The sequence below is a fragment of the Amblyomma maculatum genome, chromosome 7 (assembly GCF_055883805.1).
Source record: "Amblyomma maculatum isolate TAMU_Amacu chromosome 7, ASM5588380v1, whole genome shotgun sequence".
NCBI classification, from domain to species: Eukaryota; Metazoa; Arthropoda; class Arachnida; order Ixodida; family Ixodidae; genus Amblyomma; species Amblyomma maculatum.
In genome coordinates, this window is record NC_139350.1 from 82854555 (window position 1) to 82877555 (window position 23001).

A 23001-nucleotide genomic window follows, 5' to 3' on the forward strand; every position below is an offset into this window, starting at 1 on the left:
TCATGGAGATGCTTGGCAACTGTTCAGACAAGCATGCTGAGCAAAAACATACCAAAAATAGGGCATGGAGATTCTTGAAACAATAATGGGAAAAAGTGTGTGCTGCAAAGTTACTCAGAGGCAGCTTTACAATCATATACAAGTGACACCTACAGTTTTGGTAGCAAAGTTTATTCACACTATCAGCAAGTTATTTGGCTGGTTTACAGGGTTGGACAACTCAAAATTACTTGGAGGAATGTCTACAATTTATTACAGTGTAGTATCACAACATAATGACATGTCAGAGCAAGAGCAAAATAGTGCATCACTTATTTAGTGCATGGCACCCTCTCCTACACAAATGGCTAAGAAATGTGTAGATATACAAAAAAGGCATGTATATTTATGACAAGACAGCAGAACATACAACTCCTAGCACATGAAAATTGAGATACTTTAGGTGACTGTTCAAGAACTTGGTAGCCACCACTCTAGGTACAATGCATAATGAAAGAAGAGGCACCTAGAACATGTGTTGAATAGCTTGCAGTCATACTGAATGTTGAAGACCATGTTGGCGGACAGAACCGCTGCCAGTCACTCCACCCACTTGTCGCAGAGAACAGCTTTTCACGGTCCACCTGGATGCGCAGCAGGTCGACATATTCAATATTTTCCCCGGAGTATATGCTGACAGGAGTAGCTGGTACACGAGTCCTGCAGTGGCAATAAAATATTGCATCAGTGCCGATTGCTGAAGAGGTATTCTTGCAAAAAAAGTTGAAAGTGCACAGGAAGACACACTTGGGTAAAGACGACACAGGACACACACTGTCCCGTGTGTCCTGTGTCGTCTTCACTTGGGTTTGTGTCTTCCTGTGCGCTTTTACCTTTCGTCAAGTTGCAATGCATCATCTAGCCCATCTTCAGGATTTGTTAAAGTATTCCTTCAAACCCACTTCTTTTATAGCTACTCAAATGCTACAAATTATCTCACTATAATACAAAGAATGTTAACAAATAAAACGGCTTGTTTGATATTTATGCACACAAAAGTTGCTTAAGCCAAATGTAAATTTGTGGGCAAAGGCCAGCAAACCTACGAAGTCTAAATTGGCAGCTTTCGTTTTTTGTAATTATTCCAAATTTACTCATGTCAATATGTTTGTAATTCAATTAAACACTGATGAAAATACACGACACAATTTCTTTGCCAACTGTAATCTGCAAGTTATTTAGAGATGTCATTAAAAATTTGTTATGAAACAGAAAAAAAATGGCACGAGTGCAGGTGGAATGCTGACAATAGGTATGCGCGTGAAGACCGCACATTTTAAAACTTAGCCTTTAGTTGAAAGCAGCATTTGTTTTTTTTTTCATGTTGTATGATTGGGAAACTGCTCTACCTGCTGATACAATGTGCCACCTGCTCTTGCTCACAGTTCTAGGGCTCTTTGATGCTTCTGTTGCTCTTTACCGTCATAGCTCTAAAGGAATTAGTTTCTTCTGCACAATACAATTTTAAATGCTACATGGTAAAGCTTATAACAAATCCTGAAGACAGTAAGCTACGGAATCAAAATGACATTCAGCAGCTCTCCATAATATGTTTTTCGGCCTTTAGATCACTTTTTATATATGGTTTTACTTTGCATGTAGATTGACAGGACTACTGTTAGTCTTTCAGATTATAGACTCCCTTTTGGGCGGTAGAGGCCCATATAACTGTGGCCATTACCTGCACATAAACATACTACTTTATAAAATGATCCAGGATAGAACAAGAGCAAGGTGACTACATAGCATGAAAGAGAATTGAAGGGTAGCAGAAAAGCTTCAGTTTGCAAGCCAAGCCAAAAGTTTAAAAAGGTGCTTGTCTATCTGGACACCATGAGCATCACTGGCAGGGAAGGACCTTTTACTTCCCAAGAAGAAAACTGAGAAAGGGAGGGAGGGGAGAGAAAGAGGGGCAGAGCGAGAAGTGAAATTATGTTTGTCTGTGTATTAACTTCTATGACTTTGGTCTGGGTGGTCTATCACCAAAAAAAACAAAATAAAAAGGTGGAAGTAGCAGGGAAAGCTACAGTATGGGGTAGAAAAGTCAGCATCTAAAGCAGGTTCAACGCTGGCACATGTTTCTTGAAAGGAACAGGCAATACAGCTGCAGTTAAATAGTTGTTGAGAGCTATTTGGAAATGGTTAAGTACTAGCATAGGCTAAGAATGCCATGCAAAACATAAATGAAATGCTGAGGAGAAAGGACAACTGAAAAAATGAATTTGAGTAAGCCTTACCTGCCAAAAAAGGCATTATCAGACGAAAGATTCAAGGGGTAACCAAAGTCACCAGTGATAAAGAGGAAATGTTTAAAAGACACGTTGAGCATATGCTAGTGGAGATACACTTGCTGTAAATAAACACCATTCATGGTGCATGTGACTGCTTCGCCAACTACTTATGGTGTGGGGGGATTGTATTTAAGAGATTCAAACGTTCCTTTCGAGATATTTATTTTCCACTGCTCTAAATTCATGGATTAGAAATGGCTCCCTATAGTTGGTTTTTGTAGAATTAAAGCTTACTCGAGATAAATACCCTAATTTCATCAAAATTATGGCCAATTTTATTTAAAGGCTATAGACTGCATTAAGGAATGTTTTGCTTGTGCCTGCCCGACGACTATTTCATGTTATGCTCATTCATTGGCCTGTCTCTCCAATTTTTGTTTATCTAGACAGTAGGTAATGAATACTTTTTCCAATGCAAACTCAACTGTTTACCCAAAGTTTTGTCTTTTTATATTTTTTCTTCTCGATAATGTTTGATAATTTTTCACTATTCACATGCGACATATAATTCTTTTTTTATATCACTACACTCCTGGACACCTAACGCTGGTATATAATTAGCCACCTCCGGAATGCTTTTCAAAAGTACTCTGCGGCTACTGCTGTAGCCCAGCTCAGAGAAAGCTATTTAAAAGATAACATTCTCTTAACCCTTAGCTCTATTCTCCTTCCCTCCTCTGCTTTCTTCTTGTAAAACAAAAGCATATGCAAGCTCCACATCTGATGACCACACTGCCAAGATGAGGAAAAGTACCTTTATTGAAATGCTGGCTTCTGGACTGAGGCTCACCCTCAACCCTTGCTTAGTATTCTTGGAAACAATGTGTACAGATAATGCAAAATACAAAGGATAATCATTATTTTATTGCCTTTTAAGGTCCTCTAGTTGAAGAGAGGTAACTTTGAAGAGTGGCAGTAGTCTTACAGTTTAGATACTGCAGGCACCAAGAAAGAAAAGCCATATACACATTTAATACACTTGAAAAATACAAATAAAAGGAAATGAACGGCAAAATTAGCATGTGCTCATGCTCCAAGTGAAATATAAGCTGCCGACTGAACTTGGAAGGGTCGCATTTAATGAGAGAGTGGTCCAATATAATGAATTCTTTTCATCAGTGATAACAGGAGAACTCCATATGAGAGCTGCAATGATGCTCATAGGTGGCAGTAGAATTATGTCCCAAACAGCAGAAAGAAAATGGTTATAAAATACCTTTAAGCGAGAGATTTCTCTTCTATGTACTGTTGTGAGCAGAATTAAGATGATTTATTGATCTTATTTCTGTACTGTTTGCCAGGTATGGGTAAAAAAGTGGTAGTAGTAACTTTCTGAAAAGCAGGCAAGGTAACCTTATAAAGTGAAATAAATGTTGTGGTTCCGGTTACAGAAATAAGCCTAATGCATAATGGCCTTAGCAGCCTATGTGCCATAATGCCCAATACACCCCAACATTGAAGCCGGTTAAGCAGCTTCATGATTTACTGAAATATGAAATAGCTGTCATTGAAAAAAGCAATCTACAATATCTTATCGGTGTATTCAGATAAGAACTGTAATTGAGGTCCTATGACCATTTTTTGTTTTCAGTGAAATTGTTATGTGTGGTGGGCAATTGTCTCTGCACAAATATGGGTTTAGTTTTGCAAGGTGTGGTGTAGTTTCTTTGGGAAAAAGTCGCATATCGCTGCAGGTGAAAAATTCAGTTTTGCTATTTAAAAATGTTGAAAGTTTGGAGACCTGCTGCTAGCGTACTAAAAGCTTGCCAGCTATTCTTTTTATCCACTAAATCTATGCAAATTTTACTTTTATGTTAAAAACATGTTTTGTTGTTGTAGTTGATGTAGTAAAATATCCGGAACTTTGCTCCAGAGGCACCACGCTACAAAAAATCTATTTTCAACCTTAAATAGGGGCATGATGACCGTATTTTTATGAAGCCTTTTTTCGTCTATAAATCCGATAATTTCCTTATTTTCAGGCAAAAGAGGGAGCTCTAGACTGCCCTGCGTGTTCTTGCCAATGGATCAAATCTGCCCAAGATTTGAAAACCGCAAAAATTTGATTTCAACTTTTTTTAAATATCATCGATTTTTATGAAAATCCCTCTCAAGAATCCTCAGTACCTAATGAATATTACAGCTTGAAGAAGGGCTGCATTATATTGTTTAACATTATAAAAAAAGTTCAAAATTGAGCACTGGTTTTGAAGCTTGTTAATATTCAACCTTACATTCTGGCACAACTAAATAAAGTGCTGCCACTAAAACTCTTTCTGCACATTATCCTGGCCTAGTTCTCTATTTCTAAAAAAATTGGAAGTTCTAGACTTGCTTGTTCTCCCTCCATATTATCTTGCAATTGGCAAAAATTTGAAACTACAAAAAAAAAAAAACAGACAACTGTGACTTGAATTTCAAAAACTACAGCATCTTCTTTTTCGTTGAGCTCCCATAAAAACAATCCTTAGTACTTTATAAACATCTGGTACCAAAATGTGTTCCGCTATGTAAGCTAAAGGTATGAAAATAAATATAGAACTGAACGCATGTTGTCTCTGTAGAAATGCTTATGGCTTCCTCTTAAGAAGTAGGAGTCAAAAGTTCAATTTATTATTTGCTGAATTTAGTTTCATTCTAACATATGCAATATCCAAAGCCTTCTCAAAGCTTATAAAGTCACTTTTCTGCTTGTTGGCAGTGTTGATTGCTTGAAATGGATTAAATTCGCTATTGCTTAAAATTTCATGGCAGAAAGCCAGAACGGTTTAACTTGGTTTAACTTTTTTTTTATATCATATTTTATTTGATGAACTCCCAATTTTGCATGAAATTAAGGAAATAAGCAAAGAATCTGAATAATTAACAGAAAAAGATTTTAATGCTAACGACATAATACATCAAGCCCATATATAAGTTTGAAAATTGACTTTTTTGTAGCGCGCTGTTTCTGGAGTAATGTTTGCGATCTTTTACTAACTCAAGTGCAACAGAAAAGCAGGTTTTTAATCATTCTCGTAGAGGTAAAGGTTGCATAGATTCAGTCGGTAAAAAGGGATGGATGACAAAATTTCTGTACACTAGCAGCAGGTCTCCAAAGTTGCAACTTTCTGAAAGGGCAAAAATGGCATTTTTCACCTGTAGGGATTTACAATTTTTTTTTCCAGAGAAAACTACACCATATCATGCAAAATTAAGGTTATTTTTTATTGTATCGAGACATTTGCCCGCCACATATAAAGATTTCATTGAAGACAAAAAATGGCCATGGGACCTTGATTACCGTTCTTATCTGAACCACACCCTTATCCTCATCATATGTGCAGATTTCCTATGCTTCTCATCAGTGTGCAGAATGAAACAGGTATTCAATTTGCCCAGCCTTTTTTAGTGCGCCAGCACAAAATAGCCAACAGCCAAATGTACCTTCAATTATTCATAGAGCAGGAAATAAGAGTGAGTTAAGCCAGAATTTTGTATTCTGTAAGTTCCAACTACAATAAAGCTTTTCAGATAAATTGTACGGAATGCAGGCAGGCTACTATGTGTGGTCTAGGGTTTAGTTCCACGTCTCCTGATAGGCCATGTAGGTGTATGAATTATGCTAATCAGCAACAAATGTCAAAGGAGGTGATATATAAAAATTAAGAATAGTTTACCAGTCTCGTAACTAACCTGAGTTGAAAACGTGACTGCATGACTCCATTCTCTCTAGTTGCAGGCGGGTGATGGCTTGAATAAATATACCAGAGCTCAGAGGGCGTGCAGCAGTGCAGTCGACAGGCAAGAAATGGTCTGAAGCTGGATCCACAGAATGCACTGCAGCTTGAGCCACCTTGTCCTTGTCAGTGATGAGTGGTGACATAGAAGAGGGTTCCAAAGTAGCTGCAGGTAAAGTAGACAAGCCTGCATTAAAAAAGACTGATCAGCAGTAATAATGGCATTGGCATGCCCTAAAGTGCAATCAGATTTGGCAAAAAAGTATTTTGAAAAATGTAAAAGTAAGTTACATATTCAGTTATATAACCACTGACAGAAATATACTCCACAAGAGTGCGGAAAGAAGCTGGAGCACATTATGCAAATTTTGATGCATAATTCTGCACAATATTGCTCCCTTTACTAAAATATTACAAGAGACAGCTTTTTGATTCCCAGAAAAAAAAATCAAAAATAGTATTGGTCAGAAATTCTGCTAACTTTTAGCAGGCATTTTGCAGCTACATGAGTGCCTGTACAACACAGGCATTTCCAGAGTTCTAAAACATGCAGGTCTTTGTATACTGGCCCACAGAAGGAATGAAAAAAAAAATACTATTGAATAAATGGTGTTTAAGAAAGTCGTTTTTAAATATCTTGGCAGAAACTGTGGAAGGTAACCAGTTGATGAGATGTCATCCATTAGGTTCAAAAAACAATAATGACAGCATAAAATTCAAATGTGAAACCTTACTTTTGGCACCAAAAACAAAAAATGGAGATGTGAATATCGGACGGTATGAATGTGATCCAAAGGAAATTTAGCAAGGACCACTTATCAATGGGGCTTAGTATATTTCCTTTACGAATCCGGTGTGTACCAATTTTTGTAAAAAATCGTTCTTTATTGCAAGGCATACTATCACACGAAAGGAAGAAAAAAGAATGCGAGCCATAAAACCGAGGAGGTTAAGTTTTCAAAATTCAGGGACTGAACAAAAATAAAAAATGTAGAGAATATGCAATCTTTTTTTTTCTGCTTCTAGAGCAGTTTGTCAATTTTAATCTCATTTTGCTCGCAAGACTCATAAAGCAATGTTTTACTGACTACGAAATCCATAGCTTGTGTCGCGCAAGAACAGCTCCAGGAAGAGGCCAACTTGAAGCCATGACTGCGGTCGATCGGCCTGTGCCCAAAGCAAGCACAGTATTAAAACAAAACAGAACGAAAATGCTGATTCAAAACCAAATGCAGAAACTGAAAACAAAGAAACTAGCTGGCCTACATAATGGCTATTGTAACAGGCAAATAGAACTGCTCCAAAAAGTAGATTTAAGGAAAAGAGCGAAGAAAGTGAACATTTGGTCAGAGCAAAAAACATAGCAACACTGTCACAGCAACTTATTGCATGCTTTTTGGCCTAGAATCCAAGCTGTCAGCTTCTACTTGAATGTAGAAGCATCACCTGCAAATATCCATTCATTGTAATGCCCAATACTGACAACACAAAATATAAAGGACTGTAGGAAGCAAGTGTAAAAACCATAAGAAAAGCATCATAACCCAAAAGCAAGACTTTATTCGCCAGGCAAGTGGATACAAGACCCTATCGATAAAATCAGCTCATATTGCGATTAAAAATGTAAATCCTGTTGGGGAAAAATAACATCGGTTGGGCATAGTAGCCACTCAAAATGGTGTTTTGTAAATTATGCGGTTTAAAGTCCCGCAGAGGCAAATGGGATATGACCATACAGGATGGCTAAAGAATATTTTTAGACCTCAGCAAATCCGCTACACGCACTCACAAGGCACCATACCATGCGCTTCTCTATTTCACCTCTATTTAACCTGCTACCTAGGGATGATCAACGGAGCGGAAAAGCCTCGATGACGGATGGAAAGTGGTTTGAGTTCCTACGTCCACAAAGTGCTAGCGTTATCTCGAAAGTCAGCTAAACATTTTATGTACCAACACAGTGCGTTTCCTTTACTTTGCCCCATAACGAGAATTAGCACTAATAGAAACGAGTAGAACGAGGCAGAGACTGACAAATCAGCGCTCATCACCCAACTTCCATTCATGAACCTGCTGCGCGTAAGGCAAGAAAGCCCAGCATGTGTATTTTTTTTTTAAGGAAGGAGTTCTATTTTCTAGCAGCAAATCTGCGAAAATAATCACCGCGACATCCAACTTCATGAGCGTTATTTTTTCAGCCAGCTGAAATCAAGCGCGTTCCGTTCCAGCCCGTTCTGTCACGTTCCCAAACAAACGACAAACAGTGTAGCAATGCGGTAGGCCATTGTTACTGTTCCCGCCCTGCCCGCCTCGTAATATGATTGAGTATGCTTACCTTTACAGACGATTGCGTAAGCCGTCCAGAAAGCTGTTCGCCTTCGCACCACCGGTGCCGAATCAACAAATGGGTTCAGTTGGTCACGCAGAAAAACATTTTCACGCATTCTTCCTTCAATCTTCTCAAACTTGACACGATGAACCAACCAATACGCTTGAGCAAAGCAAAGAGCACGAACACTGAAAACTAGCCGGCACGATTAATGCCCGTTTGCCCGAAACATCACACCACAGGCGTACACAGTTCTGCAACAATTATGCATGCGAAATGCAGCACATTTCACGATTGACAATTCGCAATCGATGCTGCAGATTAACGATCGTCAAAACGTGGTCAAGTCCGCAGCGTGCAAGCCGCCATGTTGGCGAGAGGAAGGTAGCTACCGGCGGCCGCCTGGCGGTGAAAGGGTGAAAGCATAGAGTATAGTTCGTTTCTGTTTCGATTTCGTTAGAAAAATGAAGCTTGAGTGTTTTCTGTTTTGTAGTGTTATTTCTAGTGCCTTATTTTGGCATAAAGGCATATTGACGGCAGCAGAAATCGGAGCAATACCCAGGAAATTGCCAGTTGGGGGCAATGTGAAATAACGACCTGTTGCTTGCTTTGCATTGAGTTTGAAAAGTGCACGTGCCAGTTCAGATGACATCATTAACACGATTCTCATTTTCCGGTGGTGGATCAGCAAAGCCGAACAAAGTGCACATGAAATTTTGTTGTAGAAAATCAGTAGTTTCGAAAACGAGGCAACTGTCTAAAATATATAATCGGCAGTACAGCAAATGAAGCAGCAGAATTGGAACCCGAGTAGGAAGTGCGTTGTCTATTGTGCACAGAAGTGTCTCGCTACGCGTGCAGATAATACGGTGCTGAACAAAGCTGCCTGGTAGATGTGCCGACAAAGATCAGACGACGCAGATAACTTTCTCTTTTTCTCCTTTCTGATTAGTGCTGCGCGTCGTTTCCTATGCATTTTAAAGGAGTATAGACACTTCATTTTTGAATTCGTGTTTTATCATTTGTAATAATGCGTAAGACATTACTGTATATGAATCGTCTTATGATATTCGCTTACGCTTGCTGTATAATTTATAATCGAATTTCTTTTATCAACAGTTTTGGTGTCGCTTTCAAAAGTCGATTGATTGATTGATTAAAACTTTAATTTCCATCGATTTAGGAGGCCCCCTACTCCCCGCTCCTGGCACGCAGGCCTGGGGAATGGGGGCTGGAACCTCCGCGACTAAGGACTAAGGCGTCGAGCTATGGCTATGACGTCACAGTCAAGTCTAGGTTACGTGAGGCATGAATAAAACAGCGATAAAATTGCTCCACTGTTGTTTTAATTCAGCAGAAAACTAAAGCCATCTTTCTTGGAGGACAAGAATTACAAAAGATGAAGCGTCTGCAATTATGTTGCTGTTTTTTCAGGCCAAGCGTCACGTAGATTTGATTGTGATATCACAGCCATCTCTCAGCTGCTGAAACCAAAACTAGCAAGAAACGCAAAAAAAATACTGAGTGGCTGTAGGCAAAAACGATTGGTAATCCATATATAGGAATGTCTTGCGCACCTTAACAAAAAGAAAAATGCCAACAACATTTAGTGTCTATTGCCCTTTAAAAGTGCTTTATTCGATGTGGTGTGAGGAAATCAAATGCAGCCTTTTTAAAATAACTATGCAGTACGTAATTCGAAGAGGTGCCGTACTAAGGTGCAAAGGCAGCAAACTCTTCACGTGTACGCAGTCAATGTGTTGATGAAATGTAGGCATTCTCGGCGGCGAACGTGTGTTATCGAGAATATCGCAGAATGCCCATACTCAGTTGAATCTCTGCAATATAAAACCATGTTTGGAAGTGGGGGCTCGGTGCTCACATTCGCTTGACAGCTTCAACAAAAAGCGCACAAACACGTAATTGTATACAGAATTTTCAGTCAGCTGACTTAGTTTTAAGAGTACCTTCACCCATTATGTCGCCTCACCCTCCAAGATTTGGTTCATTCATTGTTTATTGTCATCCAACTCTAACAACCCAAAAATCCCAAATTTTCTTGCATGAAACCGACATCCCTCCAATATGACTTAGTACTTCTATTCTCCCAAACAAATTTCTCACACTGCCATCAATTTTATAATCATTACAATTTTTCATGCACTCTCTAAACCAGTACTGATTGTATTTTGCTGATGAAAAGGTCATGTGAGTGATATGTGCAGCTAACTGCAATACATTTGAAAAAAAAAAAAAGAAATCGAACTAATCAACTTTCCTGACAGATTATATATCGTATACAAACGTTCAATATTTTCTGTCATTACCGTTGCTCAATTCCACTTTATTTTTTCGTGATACATATTAACAACGACGCTTTGTGACGTGACACCATTCGAATATATACTGTACTTGCAGCACTCATTTGTTGCCGCTCCCTTTCAGCGCCGTCGTTTGCACCCTTTTGGTAAATGCCCCATTCTGCACCCTTAATATAGGGTGCATCGGCCGAAATAAGGTGCAATTTGTAGCGCATCCTTTTTCTCACCCTTAAAGGTGAGATAATGCCAAAAAGGGTGTTTCAAGGGTGCGCTATGGGGTGCAAATACGCGGCGCACCCTTTTTTCCACCCTTAAGGGTCAGAAATTGTTTAGTGTGTAACATCTGGCTGGGGTACCAGTCTACGTCCCAATTTATAATGGTAGATGATTTCCTTGTAATTTTGCAGACGCTCGTCTTATGCCCAGCGTTCGGGTGGCTCGACGGCTACCCGGAAGTAGAGAGCTTGGGCTAGGCTGATGAGCCAACTCGTTACCAGGGACGGCAGCATGAGCAGGTGTCCGAATTAACTGAATTTTCCTATCACCGTTCTTTGGGTGAGGATTTCGGATGCCTCCAGCGATATCCTCCCATTTCCAAAATTTTGGATGGCAGTTTTGCTGTCGCTCATTATGAACTTGGCTTTCGTTCCACGCAAGCTAGCGCTATCGCAACTTCCTCCACAGTCTCTATGTTACGGCCTCTGATGGCTGCTGTGGATACCGGAGCCCCTCGGCCATCGACTACCACGGCTACCACTGCACCTGCTATGCCACTTGCTGCATCAACATAAACTACTTCCTTCGCTCCCATTGCTCTAGAGCTTTGGCTCGTTTGGCCCTTCTTTCGACTTTAAATTCTGGATGCATGTTTCTTGGGAAAAAGGGGGCTACCAAGTTGTTCCTGTTTTCCCTACTAATTGAGACTTTTTTTTGAAATCCTCTGTCTGGGTTGAGGCCTACTTTTGCGAGAATCACCCTGTCTCCCTTCTCACTTTCCTTTTCAGCTCTCTCCCCCCGTCATCATATCTTCACTAATAATTCCTGTGCCTTTCACTCTGCAGGTACTGCCTGTGCCACATTCTTAGCAATGAGTAGCAATGCATTTGTTATACCAGGATCCAGGGTGGAAGTAAAGGAAGATTGCTACACAGTATGAAAGAGAAGTGAACAAGGGTTGGGAGGGAGCCTTAGTTCGCAGGAAAAGCCAATGTTTTGACAATATTCCACCTCCTTGTAGCAAACATTGGCTCCTCTTGCATGTTGTGTTGGATTTTATGGCCTGCTTGGGAGCTGCATTGGATTTTATGGTGCATAAGCAACTAAGGCTATCATGCGCTAAACATGCAGTGTATTATGTTTATGTTATGAATAAAAATGACACATCAGAGAACATTACAACTTGTTCAGGAGTGTTGCAGAAGAAGTTATTAAATACAGGAGTTATTGACAAGCGCATCCTTTCTGAGAAGCAAGGTGGTGTGAAATGGGATTTGCTTGCTCTAGAAATGCATAAAGTATTTTTTTCCTCAGTTTTTCAAATTTCATACAGGAGAATAATATGTGGTTTATAGGGCCCTCATCTACACCCTTCACATACAGTGAAACCTCGTTATAACGAACAGTTAAAAAATCGGAAAATAGTTCGCACTATCCATAATTTGTACTATAAAATTTCATAGAAAATACACACAAGAGCAGCGAAATTCAATCAGAAGGCACAACTTGGAGCGTGCCTACTTGGGTCACTTCCATTTATTTACGCGCAAAGAACTGCATTATCGCGGCCTGCTTTTTTGTGGTGATCGCGTTCCGTATCACGCCCTGTTCCACAGTTTGCAAACACTCAACAAGGGCAAACCCACTGCTCTCAATAGCACTGCAGTGGCGGCGTAGTAAATCCAATGCAGCAAGCGCTTCTTGTGAAGTTGGAATGTTCTCATCGTCTGCAGGGTCAGCCTGAGCTTCGTCTGCAGGATCTTCAGAGACTTCCACGGCGATTTCGGCGTCCATCAGTACAGCCATGGTCGCTGCGATGTCGTCGCCGCCTACAAAGTCCTCTACAGTCATTGTTGCGGGCATGTCACCAACAAAACGTGAAAAATCATTCCACGCTCATCGAGCTCGCGGAGCTCTGCTTCTGCTTCATCGGGATCGTCCCCATCGTCACTTGATGCACGGGCCTTTGCTGAAACAAACAATGCGTGCCGAAAGCAGTTGCCAATCGTTTCACCTTTCACGCTGTCCGATGCCGCTCCCAGCAAGTCGATCTTCAAGCCCTGCTTCATAAGAAGCTTCACGAGTCAAGAGTGTCAATCAGTCTCCTCTTGTAAATTGCCTTGAAGGCCCTGCTCTTTTTTTCACGTTCACTCCATCACAGCACTACGCACCCCCGCGCACAACACTCGACACGGCGACCGACGCAGCCTCCTCCGAAAGCTACGACGGCCACGCCGCGACGCCACTGCTAACACTAAAAACGCGAAAGACGCAAAAACCAAAAAGCAAAAGCAACATTCGATCGTGCCGCTGCCGCCGCCGCTGAAGCGGCACTGTCAGCGATTGTGAGATGCGAACGATTTCTTATGGGCTCCGAGATCACCTCCGCACGCACAAAACAGGCGCGCAGGCGTAATCTCAGAGGCCACGGATTTCTTTGGCTGTCAACTCCCAATGCCGTCGTGGCATCTGTGCCGCTGTCAGTGCCTGCGAGGCAGTCTTGAACGTTTGCTGCGCCGCACAACACAGATGTAGTGCAATGAAGCCTGCCTCCTGCTATTAAAGTGAGGTAGTGCTTGGCGTCGCGAAGCTCGTAATATCCGTTTTATGCCGAACCGCGTTAGCTATGGGAAGTTAAAAATACATGTGTTTGACAAAATAATTTCGGAAGAGTTCGATATATTCAATAATTCGTAATATGCGTGTTCGTTATATCGAGGTTTGACTATTGGCTTATCTTCTTTCCTAGAATGAAGTTGTGTGTCAAATGGGTATGTGCGATACAGAGGCGACATACATTTACTTCAAATAAGCATTTCTGATAGTTACATAATTTTCATTCCTCAAATTTTGATTTTATGGTATGCAATTTGTTGTTTGCGTCATCATGCCTTGAAGCTTGCCATTTTCTCAGTTTTGTTTGTACACATTTTACGGCATCCCAATGTGGTATGTTTACTTTCTGCATTTCTGCACTGCAGGCAGCTGCAGCACTTGCATTGGCTCTCTCATAGCTGCTGATTTATATGTGACTTGGTATCCAGCAAAACTATTCCTTGTCCTCACATTTCGGCTTCTAATATGATATGTATTATGTCTCCTTGTAAGGGCTGTGCTGCCTTACTGCAGCTTAGAGCTGGGATTGCACTGAGGGAATCAGTAAAGATTTTGCTCTTTTTTGTGCTTTTCTTTATTTTATTCTTTAATGCTACCAAAAAGGCATAACATCTAGCAGTGAAAACAGATGCACATTTAGGCAGCATTAGCTTTCTTGAAAACAATCATCATCATCATCACCAGCCTGATTATACCCATTGCAGGGCGAAGGCCTCTCCCATATTTCTCCACTTAACCCGGTTCTGTGCTAGCTGCATCCACTTGACCCCTGCGAACTTCTTAATCTCATCCGCCCACCTAACTTTCTGCCGCCCCCTGCTACGCTTTCCTTCCCTTGGAATCCAGTTTCTTACCCTCAGCGACCATCGGTTATCCTCTCTTCGCACTACATGTCCCGCCCATGTCCATTTCTTCTTCTTAATTTCTACTAGAATGTCGGCAACTTGAGTTATTTCTCTGACCCACTCTGCACGCTTTCTATCTCTTAATGTTACCCCTACCATTTTTCGTTCCATAGCCCTCTGGGTTGTCCTCAACTTAAGTAGAACTCTCATGGTTAGCCTCAACGTTTCAGCCCCATAGGTGAGTACAGGCAAGATGCAACTGTTGTATACTTTCCTCTTGAGCGATACCGGTAAGCTGCTAGTCATAATCTGCGAGTGCTTGCCAAATGCGCTTCATCCCAATTGTATTCTTCTTGTTATTTCCTTTTCGTGGTCCGGATCTGCGGTTACTACCTGTCCTAAGTAGACATATTCGCCTACTACTTCCAGTATTTCTCTACCTAATGTAAACTGCTGTTCCTTCCCAAGGCTGTTGAACATTACCTTAGTCTTCTGCATATTGATTTTCAAGCCTACCTTTCTACTTTTCCTGTCTAGGTCATCAATCATTATTTGCAATTCATCCCCTGAGTTGCTTAGCAAGGCAATGTCATCAGCAAATCGCAGATTACTGAGGTATTCTCCATCTACCCTTATCCCTAACTGCTCCCATTCCTATAAACAAGCTGTGAATAGTACTGGGGAGATTGTGTCTCCTTGCCTAACACCTTTCTTTATGGGAATTTTGTTACTTTCTTTATGCAGAACTATGGTTGCTGTGCAGCCACTATATATATCTTCCAGCACTTTCACGTACGGCTCGTCTACCCCCTGATTTCGCAATGCCTGCATCACCGCCGAGGTTTCAACTGAGTCAAATGCTTTTTCGTAATCAATGAATGCTATGTATAAGGGCTGGTTATATTCCGAGCATTTTTCTATCACCTGATTGATGGTATGGATATGATCGATAGTAGAGTACCGTTTCCGAAACCCTGCTTGATCCTTTGCTTGATTGCAGTCTAAGGTTGTCCTGATTCTATTAGCGATTACCTTAGTAAATACCTTATACTTAACAGACAGTAAGCTGATTGGTCTGTAGTTTTTAAGGTCCTTAGAGAGTCCCCTTTCTTGTGAATGAGGATAATGTTTGCATTCTTCCATGGTTCCGGTACCGTCGATGACACCAGGCACTGCGTATACAGGGTGGCCAGTTTTTCTAGCATGATATCCCCCCCGTCCTTCAGCAAATCTGTAGTTATCTGATCCTCTCCAGCTGATTTCCCCCTTTTCATAATTTCTAGTGCTTTCTTGACCTCGTCCTTCGTCACTGGTGGAACGTCTGATGGTTTTTCCCTACCGCCAATCTCATTACGGTCCTGACTACTTTGGCTACTGTAGAGAGCTGTATAGAACTCCTCGGCTACTTTGACTATCTTTTCCATATTAGTGATGACGTTGCCCGCCTTGTCCCTTATCGCATACATCTGGTTTTTGCTTATGCCCAATTTCTTCTTTACCGCTTTAAGGCTTCCCCCGTTCTTTACAGCATGCTCAATTTTCTCCATGTTATACTTCCTTATATCGGCCACCTTGCGCTTATTGATTAGCTTTGATATCTCGGCTAATTCGATCTGGTCTGTTGGATTGGAAGCTTTCATACTCTGGCGTTTCTTAATCAAATCTTTCGTCTCTTTAGACAGCTTGCCGGTATCCTCTCTAACTATCCTACCACTTACTTCTACCGCGCACTCAGTAATGACATCTCTGAAATTATTGTTCCTTGCCTCTAGGGTAATGTCGCCATCCTCAGTTAGAGCTGCAAACCTATTCTGTAGCGAGATCCTGAATTCTTCTGCCATCCCCCTCACCGCTAATTCGTTGATGGGTTTCTTTCTTACTAACCTGTTGCATTCCTTCTTCAGATTTAGGCTAATTCGGGACCTCACCATCCTGTGGTCACTGCATCGCACTTTCCCGATTACCTCTACATCTTGCATAATGGCGGGGGTTGAACACGTTATGAAGTCAATTTCATTTTTAGTCTCTCCGTTAGGACTTTTCCATGTCCATTTCCGGTTCTTCCGTTTGCTGAAGAAGGTATTCATGATTCGTAAGTTGTTGCGCTCTGCAAACTCAACTAGTAACTCCCCCTGCTATTCCTAGAACCAATGCCATAGTCACCTACTGCCTTGTCTCCTGCCTGTTTTTTCCCTATCTTAGCATTGAAATCGCCCATTAGTACAGTATACTGCGTCTTTACTTTTCGCATTGCCGATTCCACATCTTCATAGAAGCTCTCAACTGCCTGGTCATCATAACTACATGTAGGTGCATAGGCCTGTACAACCTTCAGTTTATACGGCTTATTAAGCCTAATTACGATACCTGCAACCCTCTCATTAATACTATAGAATTCATCTATATTACCCGCTATATACTTATTGACAAGGAAACCTACTCCTAGTTGTCGCCTCTCTGGTAAGCCTCGATAACACAGTACATGTCCATCCTTCACTACAGTATATGACTCATTCGGCCTCCTAACCTCACTAAGCCCTATGACATCCCATTTCATGCCCTCTAGTTCCGCTAACAGCGCTGCTAAGCTAGCTTCACTAGCTAGGGTTCTAGCATTAAACGTTGCCAAGGTCAGTTTCCAATGGCGGCCTGTCCAGCGGAGCCAGGCTTTCTTAGCACCCACTGCTGCGTCACAGGTCTGACCGCCGCCGTGGTCAGTTGTTCCGCAGCCGTTGGTGACTGAGGGCCGGGGTTTTATGGAGCTTATCATAGGAGGTTATCTAAACAATGCACATTGCCATATAAGGTGTCTTAGGTCTGCTGTACACTGTTCGTAACAGTGGGTGCATATGTTGTGTTTCAGTGATTCATGTCTTTTGAGAAACCACTGTCAAGTATGTGTGGTGTGTAAGCTGCATTTGTTATTACTTTGTTGAGAAGTATCTCTTGTGGTCAAGTGAGCCCTTTCGTGTTGTCAAACACCGGCATTGGTGTTGCTTCATATAACCTAAGCTTGCTGTCTTTTTTTATTTTGGTGCATACATAGTGCATCATCGATCTTGCAGGGGAGCCTTTAGTGAGCATTGTTTGGTAAGGGTTTAAGTCTATCGGATTAGGCATGGAGTTGGGGTGTGGAGCATTGTACCTTTCAGCAAACCCACCCACTTGCACAGCGGCTGCTTGCTTGACTTCATTTCCCACGTCCGTGCCAGTATGTCCCGGTGTCTATATAATTTGGATTTCTTTTCCAACTAAATTACGCATATTTCACATGACGACATGCCCACCCTAGCAGATCAGATTATATCAAGCACCGCAATACAACATTCCATTGCTACATATGGCAGTGAGAGCAGTTTGCTTCGAGTAGTGTGAGAGAGGTCGACTTACAATGCGAAGATCAACGACATGGCCAGCAATAAGCAACAGTTTGAAGAACCGTGAAGACGAAGCTGCACTGCTATCCCTCCTAACTTCCTAATTACCCAAACAGCAGCTGAGAGCCATCCCTTCCTTCAAATAAAGCTTTCATTCATTCAGTTTTTACCTATTTCTCTCTCACTATAGCACTTCCCACATGATGTGCAGTCTTAGAACTATCGGTATAGAAAACTGATTTTTATATTTTTCTCCAAAGCCAAGGACTCTTGTAGTATGTGTTCGTGGGGAGACAGCCTTTTTTGAAAGTGTGTTAGTGCGAAGTCACATACAGAGGGAAGGCTGTGCCAGGGGGTAATAGATCTTTCCTCGGGGCAATGTTTAGAAGGCTGTCCAGTATTTCTAGTTCCAGCATTTTTCCTCAAAACAGAGATGTAAAGGTCTTATTGACTGTGGCTTTTTTTGGAACAGTATTCGGGAGGTAAACTTTATGGTGTAGTATATATATAATTTGGCAGAGACTATATTGTTACGGTGAAATAGCAAAGGGGTGTTTATTTACAGTGATATGGTAATGGGATCAGGGACAAGGTGAAGCCTACTAGCCCCTAGGCACCAACGCGTTTTTTGCTCTTCCTCTCCCAGATCAGCACAATTCTTCCTCGTCGTCAGTGGCGTGACATTTCCCCCCTCTTCAGCCTAAGCCCTCTGGGCGTGTTCGTGATTTGTGCGAGGCTGGCACGGCTTCAAGCGGGCAACATGACATAGTTCGGTTTTGGCAGACCGACGACCCGATGCTGTCAGGCGGGCTATTGCATAGGTTAAATCACTGATGCGTTTGACAACCACATAAGGGCCGTCATAGTGGGCCAAGAGTTTTGAATGTAGGCCACGGCGCCGAATTGGACGCCACAGCCAGACTAAATCACCTACAGAGTATGTGACCCGCCGGTGACTGGCATCGTATCGCACTTTAGAACATTCTTGTGAAGCACTAGACCGTAATTGGGCGATTCTCCGAGCTTCTTCGGCGAGACAGAGGGTCTCAGCCAGGCAGGGGTCTTCACGGCTTGTGAAGGGCAGGATAGTATCCAGGGAGTAGCGTGGCGGTCTGGCATAGAGCAGGAAAAATGGACTGTACCCAGTCGTCTCATGCGTGGCGGTATTAAATGCATACGTGATGAAGGGTAGTATGGTGTCCCAGTTCTTATGCCCTGCGTCCACATACATGGCTAGCATGTTGATAAGCGTTCTGTTGATGCGCTCAGTCAAGCCATTTGTCTGGGGTGGTATGGTGTCGAGTGTCGGAAAGTTACGGCGCATAAACGCATGAGCTCTTCAACAACATCAGCAGTGAATTGTCGGCCCCGGTCAGTGATGACAATTCGTGGCGGCCCGTGTCGTAAGATGACTGAGTGCAGCAAGAAAAGCGACACCTGATGCGCCGTAGCAGATGGAAGAGCGGCGGTTTCACAGTAATGTGTGAGATAGTCCACGCAGATTACAATCCAGCAATTTCCATCCACGGACTTCGGAAACGGACCTACGAGGTCAATGCCTACTTGATCAAACGGTGCTGTCGGGGTCTTCACAGGGTGCAGCAAGCCAGACGGAGTTGCAGTTGAACGTTTGTGGCGTTGACATTGCTTGCAACTGGCAACGTATTGTTCAACCGTCGAGCGCATTCTGGACCAGTAAAATCTTTCTTGAGCACGGTGTAGTGTTCGAACCGATCCCAAATGCCCAAAAGTTGGATCATCATGCATAACACGCAATACGTCCGTGCACAACGTTTTGGGAACTACGAGTAGGTATCGCTGGCCGACAGGCGAATAACTCTTTTTCCATAGGAGGCCATCATGCACACAAGAACGGCTTGTAGGTACGTTGGCTTGGGCAAAGAGAGGCTGCAGACTGGTATCATTTTGCTGTTCCATTTTGAAAACGTTCGTGTCGGGGAACGCTGGCTCGAGGGTCGATATATAATTGTCGAAATCATCGCTTTCAGGTCCAGTCGTGGCCATTGGCATCCTAGAAAGACAATCTGCGTCTGCATGACGCCTCCCGCTTTTGTACACCACGGCAAAGTCATATTCCTGTAACCGGAGGGCCCAGCGTGTGAGGCGACCACATGGGTCTCGAAGGTTCCGCAACCAACAGAGTGAATGATGGTCAGTTACGACTGTAAACGAACGTCCGTACAAATATGAACGGAAACGCTGCACAGCGAAAACTACAGCTAGGCATTCCTGTTCGGTGACTGTGTAGTTGCGCTCCGGCTTGCTCAGGGTACGACTTGCGTACGCGATAACATGCTCTCGGTCATCGTGCCGTTGGACAAGGACTGCGCCAAGACCGATTCCACTAGCGTCCGTGTGTACTTCTGTCATTGCAGTAGGATCGAAGTGACGTAGGATGGGTTTTGATATTAAAAGAAACTTCAGTTGACGAAATGACGCGTCGCAGTCTGGTGTCCAGTCCAAAGTAGAGTTTTTGTGGAGAAGGCACGTCAATGGGTAAGCAACGTCAGCAAAGCGATGTATAAAGCGTCTAAAATGCGAACACAACCCTAGAAAACTGTGCAACTCCTTCACTGTCTGCGGGGGTTTAAAAGACTCAACAGCAGCAGTTTTCTGGGGATACGGCATTACACCATCACCATTGACAAGGTGTCCTAGCACCAGCGCTTGGCGCTCTCCAAAGCGGCACTTTTTGGAGTTCAGAATTAGGGCGGCGTTGTGCAGACAATTCAAGACACGTACTAGACGGTCATTGTGTTCTTGGAAGGATTTCCCAAATATGACGACATCGTCCAGATAGCAAAGACAAATGTCCCATTTTAAGCCGCGCAAAACTGTGTCCATAAAGCGTTCAAATGTTGCTGGCGCATTACACAGCCCGAATGGCATAACATTAAACTCATAAAGGCCATCTGGCGTTACGAAGGCTGTTTTTTTCTTGTCCGCAGGGTCCATTGGAATTTGCCAGTAGCCAGATGTGAGGTCAAGACAAGAAAAATAGGATGCACCAGAGAGGCAGTCGAGGGCATCGTCTATGCGAGGAAGAGGATAGACGTCCTTTTTCGTAACAGAATTTAGACGCTGATAATCGACGCAGAATCGCCACGAACCGTCTTTCTTGCGTACAAGAATAACAGGGGCAGCCAAGGGGCTAGATGACTCCTGTATCACCTTCTTCCGTAGCATGTCCTCCACTTGCTCATGAATGACTTTGCGCTCAGATGGGGACACGCGATATGGCTTTTGACGAATGGGACGAGCCGAACCAGTGTCGATGCTATGATGGGTCCGATGTGCAGGGCGAGAGGTTGATCCATCTGTTTGAGAAAAGTCAAACATAGGCGAAAAAGGTAGAAGAATATCCACAAGAGTACGGCGTTGAGGTGAGCTGAGATCGGCGCTGATCATGCGGAAGATCGAAGTTTCATCAGCAGGCAGAGGTACGGTGGCACTCGTAGCATCTGTGACCAAAGCAACGACCTGGGGCGCATCGGGTCCACAGGAGGCAAGCTTCAATCCCGTTGCTAAAACTGCGGGCTCGGACGATGGATTGATGGTCCATAACGAGGCACTACCGTGATGCACGGATATCATACAGTGAGGGATAATTACATTTTTCTTCAGGCATGCTGAGTGAACTGGGTGCACCATGGCCTGGAATGAAACCTTCTCAAGAAGTGGAACGGAGACGGGGACGAACATGGCAGACAAGGGCGGAACTGCTGTGTCTTCGGTAATACTAAAAACTGTTTCTTCATCACGGCCACTTTCAAAAAGTGTCGGCAGATGCGAGCCATCAAAATGAACCTCTTGACTTTGGCAGTCCACGGTAGCGCCACAAAACTTCAAGAAGTCCATTCCTAAAATGATGTCATGCGTAGAGTGGGGTAAGACTACGAATTCGGCTTGAAAAACTGCACCACCCACAGACACTTGCGCACTACACACACCCAGTGGTCGCAACGCCTCTCCACTCACACCACAAAACGTTGAAGCACGGTCATATTCAAACATCACATTGCGTCCCAACAAGCACCTAAACTGATTACTCATCACAGACACAGTCGCACCCGTATCTACCAAAGCTAATGTACACACACCATCAATGAACACACGAATTTTGTTTTTGAGCATTGCAGTTGGAGGGATGTTGGCACACAGCACATTTCCAGCGGCCTCACCCCCATCAGTCGCGCTGGTTAGTTTTCCTGCTGGGGCGTCATGGAGCGCCGCCGCGGTGATGGAGAACGACGTGCACGGAAGGCGGGTGGAGGAGTAACACTTCGCTCAGATGCTGAGGAATGGTCGCGGAGATTCCCGTTTTGAATATTGTTGAAGTACTCACGGGGAGCATTGGATTGCTGGAAAACTGGGCTGTATTGCCGATTGTTGGGTACTGCTGGAGGCACCGGACGGTTATAGCGGGGCGGGAACCTACTGCGGCAGTACCTGGCGATGTGACCTTCGACGCCGCAGCGGTAGCATATCGGCGGGGAAGGTAGAAAATGCTGTTGTATATAAGAGCAAGGAACAGCTGGGCGCGTCGTAGGTCTGGCTGAATGCTCATACTGCTCAGAAATCCTGGTAGATCGAATGGAAGACCTATGTGCACTTGGGGTGACGTCATACCTTGGGGTGTCGGGCATCGGCGCATTCCGGTTGGCGAACTGCACAGGAGGGTAGTCAATAGAAGCTGCAACTTCAGGAGCTTGAGCGAAAGGCTGCACTGTAATCGCTTGTGGTGGTGAAGCCGGCCGTCTGGATACCCTCTGGTCAGAGACCTCAGCAGATTCGTGCTGCGGAAGTGGATTGAGCCGCAGGAGTTCTTCCCATACGATTTGTCGGATCGTCGACGGAAGATCTAGTTGCGCATGGTCATCAAGGCTGGCCACGGTAGGCACGTTGGCCAGCCTCCCAAATTTTGGCGCAATACGACGCGTTTTGAGAACTTGAAAAGCGCGTATGTGTTTAATAACATCGGAGACGGTTTCAAGGGTGTCTTTAGCAATTAAAAAGTTGTACACGTCAGCCGCGATGCCCTTCAAAATGTGGCCGACTCTGTCTTCTTCGGGCATGTTGGAATTCACACATTTGCATAATCTGAGGATCTCTTCTGTATAAGTGGTACACGTTTCATCCGGCAGTTGAGCTCTTTGAGCAAGGGTCTGCTCAGCCCGCTTTTTGCTCGGTACAGAGTCACCAAAACGCTGTTTTATCTTGGTGGCAA

At 43.3% G+C, this 23001-nt stretch overlaps 1 protein-coding gene across 1 annotated transcript; it reads right to left on the bottom strand.

Annotated features, from left to right (window-relative positions):
* Positions 1-214: 214 nt before the first annotated feature.
* On the bottom strand, positions 215-8445 carry LOC146183762 (uncharacterized). The gene is made up of 3 exons (XM_084608760.1): positions 8385-8445; positions 6006-6215; positions 215-699 (listed from the first exon to the last, which is right to left on the bottom strand). The coding sequence occupies exons 2-3, from the start codon at positions 6193-6195 to the stop codon at positions 533-535; spliced, it is 357 nt and encodes a 118-aa protein (XP_084464886.1). The 5' UTR covers positions 6196-6215; positions 8385-8445; the 3' UTR covers positions 215-532.
* Positions 8446-23001: the final 14556 nt, after the last annotated feature.

Excerpts from the sequence above, each read along its gene's own strand:
- LOC146183762 (XM_084608760.1), bottom strand. The coding sequence starts at position 6,195 with ATGTCACCACTCATCACTGACAAGGACAAGGTGGCTCAAGCTGCAGTG. Across the intron at positions 700-6,005 it reads CAGTCACGTTTTCAACTCAG|GACTCGTGTACCAGCTACTC; the intron begins GTTAGTTACGAG and ends TTGCCACTGCAG.